Below are 16242 nucleotides of genomic sequence, written 5' to 3'. Positions count from 1 at the left end.
GTGCCAGGCAAGCCAGACAATAACCTGCAATTGCCGCCCCACTCTAAGCATAGTGGTCAGAGAATTACATGGGCTTAAAGGAAAAGGATTTGCATGGACGGGTGCACAGTGAAGCAAGAATGGAAAAGGTTGGGGATAAAGGTGTCATAAGACAGAAAACGTAGGCATGAATGATACGATGAGACTTGTTAAAGACTGTCCTTTATTTATATATGAGCTCATTTCTGCTTAGTTAAATAAGTGTGTAGCATGCAGATAGATAGATGCTGATTCATCTGACAGAGTGCAACCCTTTGTTTATCTCAGTAACAATCACTGCTAGGTCAGTAGCTCTACAGGTCAGTAAAACAGGACAGCATTAATCCATTTATCAGATATTCTGCAGATTAGCCTGCAACGCGCGCGCTTCTGGGATCTGTAGTCCAGAGTGACGATTTTCTGAATTCTTCCGAGTCATTTACACAGTGTGCATGAAGGTCTTCATATATCAAAGGCCTCTGTTATTAGACTCGGTGGTGCTGAAATCAAAGCTTGACCTCAGAGTAATGTGCTCTTTCTAGCAACCGGTAGCACCTCATTTCCCTCAAACCCCTGCCGTGCGTCACGCTCAGCGCGCGTACCCTGCGGCCCCCCATGTGCCCAAGGCGACCGGGCAACTGTGAGGTGTGAAGTGAGAGTTGACACAGCGCCCGACACTGCAGGCCTGAGCGAAACCGGCCCCCTCTGCGCTCGGGGCTTTGCCCGGCTCAATTAGCGTGACATACTTTCCTCTGTGATCGCCTGCCTTCCGCCCGGCTTCTGGACACAGCGGATTATGCCCACTAACTTCGGCTGCGCACTTCCCAGGAGGCACAACAAAAAGGTTTTCTTTACCATTTTACACACAGTTTCAACAGAAAAGTGACTTGTATGACAGCGGAAATGACTGTGGGCAGGGATATGGCTGAGTTTATTCCTCAGAAGGAGATTGTGTATAATGGCTTGCTGCCTTACTCTGACCGGTTGGACCGGGAGGCCACGGAACTGTTGGCGGAGATCAAAGCGAACCTGTGCAGAGCTGTCCTCCTCAGAGAGCTGTGGCCCGGGGTCGCTTTCTGGTCCAGGAAACTTTTCTCGTAAGTACTGAAGCAAGGTTGGCGTATGATTTAGACTACCCAAAGGTAACTTAACCCATAGCCAAAGATTCATAACAGTGGGCTTAACAATGGCCTGCATCTTAAAATAAAATTGTGACAGAGTTAAGCAAAGTTCATCAGATTGTAATATTTGATTGTTACATTTGAAATAGACTGCAATCTGTCTGTGGTTAGAGGTGGAAAAACTTTAAAAGTGTCCTTTGCTGTATTCTTAAGTCTGGAGTTCCAGGAATATTAGTGCACAAAAGCATTTAAAGAAGCAGCTACTTGGTGTTATTGACCTGTCTGCCTTAAGAGGACATCAGGGCATAGTGTTCTGCCTTATAACTTTAATTAAAGGCCGAACCTTAATTCACTGTGTGACTTGGCATAAGCTCAAGTTCAATAGATTAGGTTTAGTGGTACACTGTAGCTGTGTAAGCCTATTCACTGTTTCAGAATATGGGTTAAGTGTAGGAAGTAGGAAGTGATCATCTGTTCGCTCAGTGTCCCCTCTTACCCTTAGGTTTCTGAAGCTGTACGGCCGCAGGTTCAGCAAAGATGACCACATCCTCTTCATCAAGCTGCTCTATGAGTTGATCACGCTCCAAAACCTGGAGCCACACATGATGCAGAGCTATGCCAGGCTGCTCATTCAGCTTCTCAAGTGGGTGTGAATGCAAATGTACACGAATTTAAATGGGGATGTTGGGGTGAGGGGGTCATGGTAAATCATAAAATCCTCTCAGAAAAAATACCAAACAGAACGAGCTGGATATTGGTTCGAAATTAAACGAGTTATGATGAATTTAACTGTCGACAGACCTTTTGCCTTCATGAACACGTATTAGGAGGCAACTCATGTGTAATGGCAATTACAAATTGCATCTGAGAAAAAAGATCATTTTTCAAAACTTAAAAATTTGTTATTTATTATTTAATTCATTTATATTTAGCCCTGTCTTGGAAAAACCTAAAGCCTGAATTATCCATGATGCAATGCATGGGAAGACGAATTTCAGGGCCTAGATGGAAAGAAGAATAGATGCAATACTGCACAGTAAAATAAGTGATAAAACATGCCAGAAATACATATACTCCATAAGATAAGTATTGTATAGCATTTTTATGGCAATGAAAGCCACCATCACGCTGAGGAGAAAGCGTAACTCCTCTGCATGATCCTCTCTTTTCCTTTCTTTTGGTAAAATGAGAACAGAAAGCCATACGATTGGTAAACATCACCGCGCCATAAGAGGCGTGACATGTTAAAGTGAAATTTTGCACTTACTTGTATGCCATTTGTAACACAGTCATTTGATGAGTCAAATCATTTGCAGAGCCGGTGGGGGGGGATCAAACCAAATCATTTTAGAAAATGCTGCATCTGTGTCTGAGCCTGAACCTGAATCACAAATCAATTATTAAAAAAGTAAATAATAACTAGAAAGCGAAAATTTCAGAAGAAATTTTAAGTGTGCCTATGCCGCTGGTAATCAATGTAGTTTGCCATTCATACAGCTACAGAGAGCAAAATTTAGCAGAGCAGCCATTCTCCACCATGAACTATGGTAAAAACAAACACCGCTCACACCTCACAGATGACAGCTTACAGTTTTGGGTAAAGATGAAGTGACTTTGTACAGCCCCGATTTGCAGACGCTGTGCACATAGTTTCATGAGCAGAAGTCCCATTGTACCACGGCAGACCCGACAATGTTTGCATGAACACGCTTTGAAGCATTACGTTATGGACCACTTTTCACACATGGTTGGTGTACCCACACAGCCGGCTGTAGCTTTTCAACTCACAGCCTGACACACACCCAAAAAACAGCCGAGAGAGCACAGACTACGCCAGAGAGGCGTGATTGCAGATGCCGCTCAGGTGGGTCCACCTCCCCTGCAGCGGCACTGCAGACCACGCCCCGCCACACACATCAATCACGTAAAATAAATATTTATGCACTTTTGCATTCACTTTTTGTTTTTTGTTATTTTTACACAGTGTTCTGAATGATTAACAATGGTCTACAGCCAATCTTGTGTATTATTATACAAACTTTGGTTGTAAGATGCCCTACCTGGCCCCCTGGCAAAAGCTTTGCTAGATCCGCCCCTGCACAGTTACCAGCTGTCAGCTAAATAAAAAAGGAGCTTGGTGTTTATTTCTCTCAGAAACAGTTCATAACTTCCCTTCAACTCATTCATGTCACCTAAAAAAAAGGTAAACCTGTTTCTCCATCACCAGTTCAGCTCTGATGATTCGGTAAGGTCATCTCCTGGTTTCCACCAGCCGCTTCTACAGCTGTGGCTCCAGCAAACATCAGCTGATACTAGAAATTAAAATCAAATGAATTCTAACAACAGCTGATCAAGCTTAAACGTGCTGCTGTTGTTTAGCGCAATAAACAAACAAGAGAGAAAAGCCGATCATTGATCAGTTTCATGACTGAAGTTTGAACAGGCGAGAGAATGACAGGGGAGGCTGTCATAAAGTTCAACATCAGTAACTTAGCGCGCACACAGCTGTATAGAAACTCCGTCGTGCTAGCTAGCACGCAGTACCAGTTATTATAACTGATTGTAAAAAGTCAGCACAACGAAAATAAACTACACCTAAACTCGGTTTATATCTGACCCAAATAGAGTGCAGTTCATAACTTCTTACCTGAAATTCAGTTCACCTCACGCTCTGACCGGCAGCCGCCTGCTTCTCCTGCCTTCGGTTTCCCTGATCCACGATCTACCACCGGTCGATCGGCGGTCGCCTCGCCGCCTCTTATGTCTCGTTCCCTGCATGCTCTGTCTGACACACACCGGTGGATAGCTGCCCTCGGTTGTAGCTCCGTGTCAGCGACCACCAAACAACTCAGTTATTTTTTCCACATCGACCAGCATCTGGACAATCCACCGCCTTTCACTGTTTGTACCGTTACTAAAAAAAACCCCTCATCAGCTCATAAAAACGAAAAATAAGTCCAGCTATGACCCTGAGTCAAAAAGACAGCCAGTTAGCTAGCTAGCTGTCTAGCTCTTTGCAGGCACCGAAACCATCAGAGCTAATATGGGATGTCTTGGTAACACAAGCAGATATTTGAAGTTTACATCTGGCCAATCCACCACCTTTCACTGTTTATACCGTTACTAAAATGAATAAATAAATAAATCATTTATTTATTTAAAATAAGTCCAGCTGTGACCACGAGACTTTACGAAGGACCGGGTGTGAAACCAGAGTAAGCCGCTCTCACTGTCATCCAGGCCGGCTGTAGCTTGTTAGCAAAGCCGCGCTAGCCACACTAGCCAGCTAGCCTCAAGCAGAAACGACATCGTCAGAACATTGTCGCTAATATGGGATGTTTTGACAAAACGAGCAGATATTTGAAGTTTACACACCTATATTCTCGCCTGAAAATATCTTAAAAGTTTATTTTGTGACCTAGAAACAGTATTAAGAGGAAAATAAAAACTAAGTGATGGCCGCCATTGTTTGACTCGGCAGAGGCGTGCTATGAATTGTGGGATATTGAGTTTTCCACCAAGCATTACCGTAACTTTTGAATGATTTGCGCAACCTTAAAAATTCCAATGGCTCCTGAAAGCAGCGACGCTGTGCGCACCGTTGATATTGTCATCATTACGGTAATCCAAATAAGGGTAGACAGGCCGTACTACTCCCGGCATACCACTAGAGAGAGCCAACACACCACAAATGAAGTTTGAAATTTGTATCAGTGGGACCAAAAGATGGAGCCAACACACCACAAATGAAGTCTGTTTATTTGGCGCCAAAAGATGAATTGGCCTAAATTTGCACTAAAATCTAAATATTTCAAAAACTATAAAAGTCATAAACACCAAAAGTCACACCATACTAGTCCAGCTTCAGCCGCACAAAATGATGTAACATATGTAACCCTAATGTCAAAACTGTTTGGCAGAGGAGCGCGGGAAAATTTTCACTAAAATATTAATATTAAAAAAACTATAAGAGTCATAAACACCAAAAGTCATAGCACACCATTCCTGATCCAGCCGCACAAAATGAGGTAACATATATGAATCTTGTCTCAAAACTGCGAGGCGAGATTCGCTGCAAAATTTCAGGCGGAAACTGAAGAATAATAATAATAACTAGAAAAATTTGCATTTCCTGCGAAAATGCTGTGTGGATGCCTTAACGCTGAAGCTGTCTGCTGAAAAGCTGAAAAAGATGAAAAGTAGCAAAAGTTGTATGGTGGTGAAAAAACACACTGCCCTGAGCAGGATTCGAACCTGGTCCTCCAGGTCTCAAGGTAGCTATTTATCTCACTGAGCTAAACTCATTTACACAAAGAAGAGGTGGAAAGACGGACAATTCTGCTGAAATGAGCAGAAGCTGCTGAGAATTGTGTTGATAAGAGGTGAAAAGGCTGAAAATTTTGCAGAAAAGAAGTGAATCAGCAGAATTTCTGCTGAAAAGAGGTAAAGAAGCAGAACGTTGCGCTGAAAAGAGATGAATCAGCAGAATCTCTGCTCAAAAGAGTTTTTTCTGAAAACAGCTGAGATTTGAGCTAATAAGAGGTGAAAAGGCTGAAAATTTTGCAGAGGAGGTGAATAGGCAGAATTTAGGCTGAAAAGAGGTGAAAATTCTGAAAATTCTGCTAAAGACTTCAATCAGCAGAATTTCTGCTGAAAAGAGTTCTGCAGAACTCTTTTCAGAATTCTGCTGAAAAGAGGTTTTTGCTGAAAATAGCTGAAAAAGCTGGGATTTGTGCTGAAAAGTGGTGAAAAAACTGAAAACTTTGCTGAAAAGGGGTGAAAAAGCTGAAATTGAGTTAAAAAGAGTTAAAAAAAAGTTTAATTGTTAACTGAAAGAAATGTTGCCATAAGCGGGATTTGAACCCAGGCCTCCCAGTCTGAGAACGGCTGCTCATCTCACTGAGCTAAAACACAGCTCAGCCCAGCGAGCAGAAACAAGTGACCACATTGATAATGTGTTCCATTCATTTCAATGGGCAAAAATATTGCAAAAAATATTCAATATCTCAAAAAGTATAGAAGCTATGAGCACCAAAAGTCATAGCACACATTAGCAGAAAGAGCAGAATTTTTTAAAGTTTGAACTGAGAAAATCGGCTGAAAACTGAGGGAGTAGTTAATCGGCAAAGAACGGAGCAACTAGAGGAATAATAAAGACTAGAAAATTTGCATTTCCTGCGAAAATGCTGTGTGGATGCCTTAACGCTGAAGCTGTCTGCTGAAAATGATTGAAAAAGATGAAAAGCTGCAAAAATTGTATGGCAGTAAAAAACCTGAAAAATTCTGCTAAATACACGTGAAAAAACAGAAAATTTTGCTGAAAAGAGGTGGAAAGGCAAAGATTCAGCTTAAAAGGGGTAAAGAAGTTCAAATTTGTACTGAAAAGAGGAGTGGTGAAAAGGTTTCTTTTGAAATTAGCAGAAGATACTGAGATTTGTACTGATAAGAGGTGAAAGGCTGAAAATTCTGCTTAAAATAGGTGAATCAGCAGAATTTCTACTGAAAAGAGGTAAAGAAGTAGTTGCACTGAAAACAGGTGAATCAGCAGAATGTCTGCTAAAAAAGACATTTCTGTTGAAAACACCTGAAAAATCTGGGATTTGTGCTGAAAAAGGGTGAAAAAACTCACAATTCCGCTGAAACGGGGTGAAGAAGAGGTGTTGGGCTGTTGAGAAGAGTTAAATAAGTTGAACTGACAAATGCGGTGATATGGCACAAATACTATGATTGGGTACAAATACTATAATTTGGCACAAGTACTATGTATTGTGTAAATTGTGTATGTGTTAGTACAAATACTATGATTTGGCAGAAATACTATGATTTGGCAATAATACTGCGTTTTAGCACAACTACTGAGATTTTTTTGAAATACTATGATTTAGAAAAGATATTATGACTTTGTACAAATCCAATGTTTTGGCACAAATAATATGATTTGGTTCAAATGCTATGATTTGAAACAAATACTATGATTTGGCAGAAATACTATTATTTAGTTGAAATACTATGATTTACCAGAAATACTATGCCTTAGTAGTAATACTATAACATAACAGATATATGATGATTTTGGAGACAATCTGGTTTTACACAAATACTATAATGTGCCAGAAATACTATGTTTTAGCACAAATACTATGATTTGCTATAAATACTATGATTTGGCAAATATACTGTATTCAGCATAGATACTATAACAAAATAGAGAGTCTACGACTTAGTAGTAATACTATAACATAATAGATATACTATGATTTTGCAGACAGTCTATGTTTTTGCACAACTAGCACAATGTGGCATAAATACTATGATTCAGTACAAATACTATGATTTGGCAATAATACTGCGTTTCAGCACAACTACTGAGATTTGATTGAAATACTATGATTTAGAAGAAATACTATGACTTCGTACAAATACTATGTTTTGGTTCGAATACTATGATTTGCAAAAAATACTATGATTTGGCACAAGTACCATGATTTAGTACAAATACAACGAATTGGCAGAAGTACTGTGATTTAGTAGTAATACTTTAACATAACACATATACTGTGATTTAACAGACAATATGTTTTTGCACGAATAATACAATTTCTCTCAAATACTATGAAATTGCAGTAATACTATAATATTGAAGGAATACTATCATTTGGTAGAAATACCATTCCTTAGTAGTAATACTATAACATAAGAGATATACTGTGATTTTGCAGACATAGTATGTTTTGCACATATACTACGATTTTGCTCAAATACTACGAAATTGCAGTAATACTATGATTTTGAAGGAATACCATGATTAGGTAGAAATACTATGCCTTAGTAGTAATACTATGACATAAAAGATATACTGTGATTTAGCAGACAATATGTTATTGCACCAATACTACGATTTTGCTTAAATACTATGAAATTGCAGTAATACTATGATTTTGAAGGAATACTATGATTTGGTAGAAATACTATACCTTAGTAGTAATACTATAACATAACAAATGTACTGTGATTTAGCAGACATAGTATGTTTTTGCACAAATACTACGATTTTGCTCAAATACTATGCAATTGCAGTAATACTATGATTTTGAAGGAATACTATTGGTAGAAATACTATGCCTTAGTAGTAATACTGTAACATAACAGATATGCTGTGATTTTGCAGACATAGTATGTTTTTGCACTAATACTACGATTTCGCTCAAATACTATGAAATTGCAGTAATACTATGATTTTGAAGGAATACTATGATTTGGTAGGAATACTATGCCTTAGTAGTAATACTATAACACAACAGATATACTATGATTCTGCAGACATTCTATGTTTTTCCACAAGTACTACAATTTGGCAGAAATACTATGTTTGGGCACAAATACTATGATTTGCTATAAATACCATGTTTGGCACATATACTATAATCAGCAGATATAGTGTAACATAACAAAAATTCTACGACTTAGTAGTAATACTATAACATAAAAAATTTTTAATTGGGCACAAATAATATGATTTGGCACAAATACCATGATTTGGGTAAAAAAATACCATGATTTGGCACAAATACGATGATATGGCAGAAATACCATTATTGGTACAAATACTATGATTTGGCACAAGTACTATGACTTAGTACAAATACTATGATTTGGCACAAATACTGTGATTTAGCAGAAATACTATGTTTTAACATAAATAATATCTTTTGACACAAATTTCTGCTAAAAGGTACTATTTCTGCTTTTTAGCAGAAATACTGTAATTTTGCATAAATACTAAGATTTGGGATAAATACTATGATTTGGCAGATATACTATATTTAGCAAATATACTATAACATAACAGACATTCCTCCACTTAGTAGTAATACTATAACATAAAATAAATATTATGGTTTTGCCCCCAAACCATGATTTGGCACAAATACCATGATTTTTCAAAAATACTATGATTTAGCAGAAATACTATGATGGAGCAGAAGTACTAAGATGTAGTAGAAGTACTTTGATTTAGCACAAATACTATTATGGAGGAGTAATACTTTAACATGGGAGAAATATTGATACACACAGACACACACATACACAGAGAGCAAAGTGTACAGGGGCTGTTAAGAGTCTGGGCTTGGTATATCTAGGTCAGCTAAATTGGCTGCACCTGCTGTAATCAGCACTTACACACACAGACATAGAGAGAGCTATGGGTTTTCTTCAGTGTATTTCTCACATTCAGGATTCCCCTCGAACAAATGGCCATAATTTCCTAACCGTAGGAGCTAGAACGGTCATTCTGACACCGTTTTGTTCAGAAGAGATGGGGGAATCTGCAGATCTTCATAATTCAGAGATAAAATATAGATTCTTGAAGATATATGACTTGTAATACACTGTAACTGAGTAGAGGCAAAGCAAAACTGCCTTGACTTGCCATCAAACAACGTTTTGTAACTCTAAATCTATATGGAGCATCAAAATCATTCTTTCACTGTAAGAAACAGCAGGCTTTGGTGAACAATCATGGAAATTTTCAGGTCTCTGTTGATATCTATCAAAAAGATATGACGAGAGAAAAAAGTGCCTCATTTCCAGAGTTTGAAATCTGAAGAAATCTGAGCGAGGGACAAATTTCCTACCCGCAAACAAGTGTAATTCATGGCCAAACGGTAATAGGTGAGGAAATAGATAGACGATTTGAAAATGCCTGTCATTAGAGAAATCCAGCGGTGATTTTGAACAAACTCTCCATTGACTTTCGATGGAGCGTTTTAAGACCTTCTGTTGGTCTGAGGAGATTTGCAAAAATTCTATAAATCCCACAACAATGATAGTCACATTTTCTGAAAGCCAGCAAAAATTCCTACGTTTTGATGTATAATTTGTGGGGATTGAGTGGAAATTGAGCGAGTAGCAAGAAGTTGTTCAGACATGAAGAGAAAATTCAGAAAGGACAAGTGCACACTCTGAGTTAATTGCATAGCAACCATAACAACGCATGTATTTTCTAATAAATCACAATTTTGCAACTGAAAACTTAAAGAGGTATAAGATTAAAACGGTAGAAGATCTGAAAAAGCTGAATCATACAGGAATAGCCCAATAATCTGAGAACATTTTAAAGTTTGAATGGAGTTTCTAGGTGAAAGTATGAGGAAGTAGTTAAGTTTCAAAAACAAGCAAGTTTTAGCAGAATTTCAGAAGATTTCCATTCATTTCAATAGGACAAAAAAAAGGAAAAAAGCTTAATATTTTAAAAAGTATAATAGTAATAAACACCAAAAGTCATAGCACACATTAGCAGAAATAGCAGAACAGTTTAGAGTTTGAACTGAGAAAATCGGCTGAAAACTGAGGAAGTAGTTAAACGGCAAAAAACGTACGGAAGCAACCAGAATAAAGTATAAAGAACTAGAAAAATTTGCATTTCCTGCGAAAATGCTGTGTGGATGCCGGAACGCTGAAGCTGTCTGCTGAAAATGACTGAAAAAGATGAAAAGCTGCAAAAATTGTATGGCAGTAAAGAAATTGAAAAATTATGCTGAAAACAAGTGAAAAAAACAGAAACTTTTGCTGAAAAGAGGTGAAAAGGCAAAGATTGTGCTTCGAAGGGGTACAGAAGTTCAAATTTGTACTGAAAAGAGGTGAAAGGGTTTCCTCTGAAATGAGCAGATGATACTGAGATTTGTATTGATAAGAGGTGAAAGGCTGGAAATTCTGCTTAAAATAGGTGAATCAGCAGAATTTCTACTGAAAAGAGGTAAAGAAGTAGTTGCACTGAAAACAGGTGAGTCAGCAGAATGTCTGTAAAAAAGAGATTTCTGTTGAAAACACCTGAAAAATCTGGGATTTGTGCTGAAAAGGGGTGAAGAAGAGGTGTTGGGCTGTTGAGAAGAGTTAAATAAGTTGAACTGACAAATGCGATGATATGGCACAAATACTATGATTGGGTAGAAATACTATAATTTGGCACAAATAATATGAATTGGTTCAAATGCTATGATTTGAAAGAAATACTATGATTTGGCAGAAATACTATTATTTAGTCGAAATACTATGATTTACCAGAAATACTATGCCTTAGTAGTAATACTATAACATAACAGATATATGATGATTTTGCAGACATTCTGGTTTTACACAAATACTATAATGTGGCAGAAATACTATGTTTTAGCACAAATACTATGATTTGCTATAAATACTATGATTTGGCACATATACTGTATTCAGCATATAACAAAATAAACTATAACAAAGTAGAGAGTCTACGACTTAGTAGTAATACTAGAACATAATAGTTATACTATGATTTTGCAGACAGTCTATGTTTTGGGACAACTAGCACAATGTGGCAGAAATACTATGATTTGGCACAAATACTATGATTTAGTAGAAATACTCTTATTGGCAGAAAAACTATGTCTCAGTACAAATACTATGATTTGGCAATAATACTGCGTTTCAGCACAACTACTGAGATTTGATTGAAATACTATGATTTAGAAGAAAAACTATGACTTCATACAAATACTATGTTTTGGTTCGAATACTATGATTTGCAAAAAATACTATGATTTACCACAAGTACCATGATTAGGTACAAATACTACGAATTGGCAGAAATACTGTGACTTAGTAGTAATACTTTAACATAACAGATATACGGTGATTTAACAGACAATATGTTTTTGCACATATACTACAATTTTGCTCAAATACTACTAAATTGCAGTAATACTATGATTTTGAAGGAATACTATGATTAGGTAGAAATACTATGCCTTAGTAGTAATACTATAACATAACAGATATACTGTGATTTTGCAGACATAGTATGTTTTAGCACAAATACTACAATTTTGCTCAAATACTATGTAACTGCAGTAATACGATGATTTTGAAGGAATACTATGATTAGGTAGAAATACTATGCCTTAGTAGTAATACTATAACATAACAGATATACTGTGATTTTGCAGACATAGTATGTTTTTGCACAAATACTACAATTTGGCAGAAATACTATGTTTGGGCACAAATACTATGATTTGCTATAAATACTATGATTTGGCACAAGTACTATAATCAGCATATAACAAAATAAACTATAACAAAGTAGAGTCTACGACTTAGTAGTAATAGTAGTAATAGTACTAACACAAATACCATGATTTGGCAAAAAAAATACCATGATTTGGCACAAATACGATGATATGGCAGAAATACTATGATTGGGTACAAATACTTCGATTTGGCACAAGTACTATAACTTAGTACAAATACTATGACTTGTATGTTTTTGCACAAATACTACAATTTGGCAGAAATACTATGTTTGGGCACAAATACTATGATTTGCTATAAATACTATGATTTGGCACATATACTATAATCAGCAGATATATTATAACATAACAGAAATTCTACGACTTAGTAGTAATACTATAACATAACAGAAATTTTAATTGGGCACAAATAACATGATTTGGCACAAATACCATGATTTGGCAAAAAAAATACCATGATTTGGCACAAATACGATGATATGGCAGAAATACTATGATTGGGTACAAATACTTCGATTTGGCACAAGTACTATAACTTAGTACAAATACTATGACTTGGCACAAATACTATGATTTAGCAGAAATACTATGTTTTAACATAAATAATATCTTTTGACAGAAAATTCTGCTAAAAGGTACTATTTCTGCTATTTAGCAGAAATACTGTAATTTTGCACAAATACCATGATTTGCTATAAATACTATGATTTGCCACATATACTATAATCAGCAGATATATTATAACATAACAGAAATTCTACGACTTAGTAGTAATATTATAACATAACAGAAATTTTAATTGGGCACAAATATCATGATTTGGCACAAATACCATGATTTGGCAAAAAAATACCATGATTTGGCACAAATACGATAATATGGCAGAAATACTATGATTGGGTACAAATACTTTGATTTGGCACAAGTACTATAACTTAGTACAAATACTATGATTTAGCAGAAATACTATGTTTTAACATAAATAATATCTTTTGACAGAAATTTCTGCTAAAAGGTACTATTTCTGCTATTTAGCAGAAATACTGTAATTTTGCATAAATACTATGATTTGGGATAAATACTATGATTTGGCAGATATACTATATTCAGCACATATACTATAACATAACAGACACTCCTCCACTTAGTAGTAATACTATAACATAAAGTAAATATTATGGTTTGGCCCCAAAACCATGATTTGGCACAAATACTATGATTTAGCAGAAATACTATGATTTAGCAGAAATATTATGATTGAGCAGAAGTACTAAGATGTACTAGAAGTACTTTGATTTAGCACAAATACTATTATGGAGGAGTAATACTTTAACACACACACATACACAGAGATCAAAGTGTAGAGGGGCTGTTGAGAGTCTGGGCTTGGTATATCTAGGTCAGCTAAATTGGCTGCACCTGCTGTAATCAGCCCTTACACACACAGACACAGAGAGAGCTCTGAGTTTTATTCAGTGTATTTCTCACATTCAGGATTCCCCTCGAACAAATGGCCATAATTTCCTAACCGTAGGGGCTACAACGCTCATTCTGACACCGTTTTGTTCAGAAGAGATGGGGGAATCTGCAGGTCTTCATAATTCAGAGATAAAATATAGATTCTTGAAGATATATGACTTGTAATACACTGTAACTGAGTAGAGGCAAAGCAAAACTGCCTTGACTTGCCCTCAAACAACGTTTTGTAACTCTAAATCTATATGGAGCATCAAAATCATTCTTTCACCGTAAGAAACAGCAGGCTTTGGTGAACAGTCATGGGAATTTTCAGGTCTCTGTGGAAATCCATCAAAAAGATATGACGAGAGAAAAAAGTGCCTCATTTCCAGAGTTTGAAATCTGAAGAGATCTGAGCGAGAGACAAATTTCCTATCCTCAAACAAGTGTAATTCATGGCCAAACGGTAATAGGTGAGGAACAAATTCTTGAATTGTGAGCATCAGGGATGTCTGAAGATATATTGGCACAAGCGTCATGTCTCAACTTTGTTTCGTTAAGGAGATATGACGATTTGAAAATGGCTCTCATTAGAGAAATCCAGCGCTGATTTTGAACAAACTCTCCATTGACTTTCTATGGAGCATTTTAAGACCTTGTGTTGCTCTGAGGAGATTTGCAAAAATTCTGTAAATCTCACAACAATGATATTCACATTTTCTGAAAGCCAGCAAAAAGTCCTACGTTTTGATGTATAATTTGTGGGGGTTGAGTGGAAATTGAGCGAGTAGCAAGAAGTTGTTCAGACATGAAGAGAAAATTCAGAAAGGACAAGTGCACACTCTGAGTTAATTGCATAGCAACCATAACAACGCATGTATTTTCTAATAAATCACAATTTTGCAACTGAAAACTTAAAGAGGTATAAGATTAAAATGGTAGAAGATCTGAAAAAGCTGAATCATACAGGAATAGCCCAATAATCTGAGAACATTTTAAAGTTTGAATGGAGTTTCTAGGTGAAAGTATGAGGAAGTAGTTAAGTTTCAAAAACAAGCAAGTTTTAGTAGAATTTCTGAAGATTTCCATTCATTTCAATGGGACAAATTAAAGGAAAAAAGTGTAATATTTTAAAAAGTATAATAGTAATAAACACCAAAAGTCATAGCACACATTAGCAGAAAGAGCAGAACAGTTTAGAGTTTGAACTGAGAAAATCGGCTGAAAACTGAGGAAGTAGTTAAACGGCAAAAAACGTACGGAAGCAACCAGAATAAAGTATAAAGAATAAAGAGAAACAGGAACTCAATAGTGTGGAAGCCCTTTTAGGGCATCCACACAATAAAGAGAAACAGGAACTCAATAGTGTGGAAGCCCTTTTAGGGCATCCACACAATAAAGAATAAAGAGAAACAGGAAAACAATAGTGTGGATGCCATGAGGCATCCACACAATAATAATAATAAATCCGACGAATAGTAATATGTGTGCCTCTTGGCATAGGCACACATAATAAATAAGCTCAAAATTTTCACCCATTGGGTATAAAATCACAAATTTAAACAGAAAATATAGAAGTTAAATCTGCCTCTTGTCAACAAATGGTATGAAACAAAACAAAGGATCTCTGCTAAACATCTCCTATGCTCTTATGTGTTTCCCAGATGCCAATAAATGCCAGATCATCCTCTGAAATGTCAAGTGGAAGTTTAAAGTAGCATAAAATGTTGATGCTTGGTTGGTATATTGTGTTAATACCTTACAACCATAGAGCAGAAGTGTAAATGTCCTTACACGCACAAATGCACTCAATCAGACACTCTGAAAGTAAGTACAAGGGACAATAAAGCATGCTGGCTTAACATTTATTACTCTTTAAGCGATGCTTTTGTCTCTCAGATCAGATTTGTCACTTCTCCAGCGACAGTAGGGTTTTCTCCAAGACGGTCACATTAATCACTTCCCATTTGTCACCAGTTGTTTTCAGGATTTTCACATCCATCACAAAACAACCTCTTAATGTAGACGTCATTTGTCTGAGTGTTTTCCATTAGATGAAAAGAGAAAGATCTGGGCTAAGCGTATATGAAGTGCCAGGTTTCAAAGCTGAGAGATGAGCATCAGGTCTCAAAAGGCTGCTTTTTTTTCCTCATCTTTTGGATTTCGCCGTCATTTTCCCGATTGTCTCTTCTTTCCTTCATTTTTCACATCTCCCAACTGAGAGTTTGTTCCATAGTTGTTAGATGAATAAGTGGGGAGGATTTAGAGGTTGTGGAAATCATGCATATTCTCAACTGCACAGACTCTCAACCTATTTCTGAGGTTCAATCCCTTAAAAACTGTGATTTTACAAAGAGCAAAGTAATACAAAAGCACAAAGAGAGCAAAGTGGAAGTTCTCAGGAGGATTAAAAAAAACTGCTCCTTTTTAAGCTTAGAGTTCTCATAAGGGGCACACCATTACTGTGCAATCTAAAAGCTTAACAAGGTGTTTAAAAGAAAACAACAAAAAGTAAAGTCAATGCATGGTTAGCCTGCAGAAAGCCAATTATGCCCACTGCTAGATCTTAAACATGTCTA

General features: G+C 36.7%; 1 protein-coding gene across 1 annotated transcript in view; it reads left to right on the top strand.

Moving 5' to 3' along the window:
- The first annotated feature begins 759 nt into the window (after positions 1–759).
- The window catches only part of psme4b (proteasome activator subunit 4b), a 59969-nt gene continuing 44486 nt past the window's right edge, over positions 760–16242 (top strand). Inside the window, exons 1-2 of the mRNA XM_063482815.1 lie at positions 760–1115; positions 1642–1782. Of these exons, the coding sequence (XP_063338885.1) occupies positions 910–1115; positions 1642–1782 (347 nt within the window). The 5' untranslated portion in view covers positions 760–909. The remainder of the gene's footprint in view (positions 1116–1641; positions 1783–16242) is intronic.

This window comes from Pelmatolapia mariae, linkage group LG8, assembly GCF_036321145.2.
Source record: "Pelmatolapia mariae isolate MD_Pm_ZW linkage group LG8, Pm_UMD_F_2, whole genome shotgun sequence".
NCBI lineage: Eukaryota > Metazoa > Chordata > Actinopteri > Cichliformes > Cichlidae > Pelmatolapia > Pelmatolapia mariae.
Note: the sequence above shows the minus strand (reverse complement) of the source record. Positions and strands in the feature narration are given on the sequence as shown.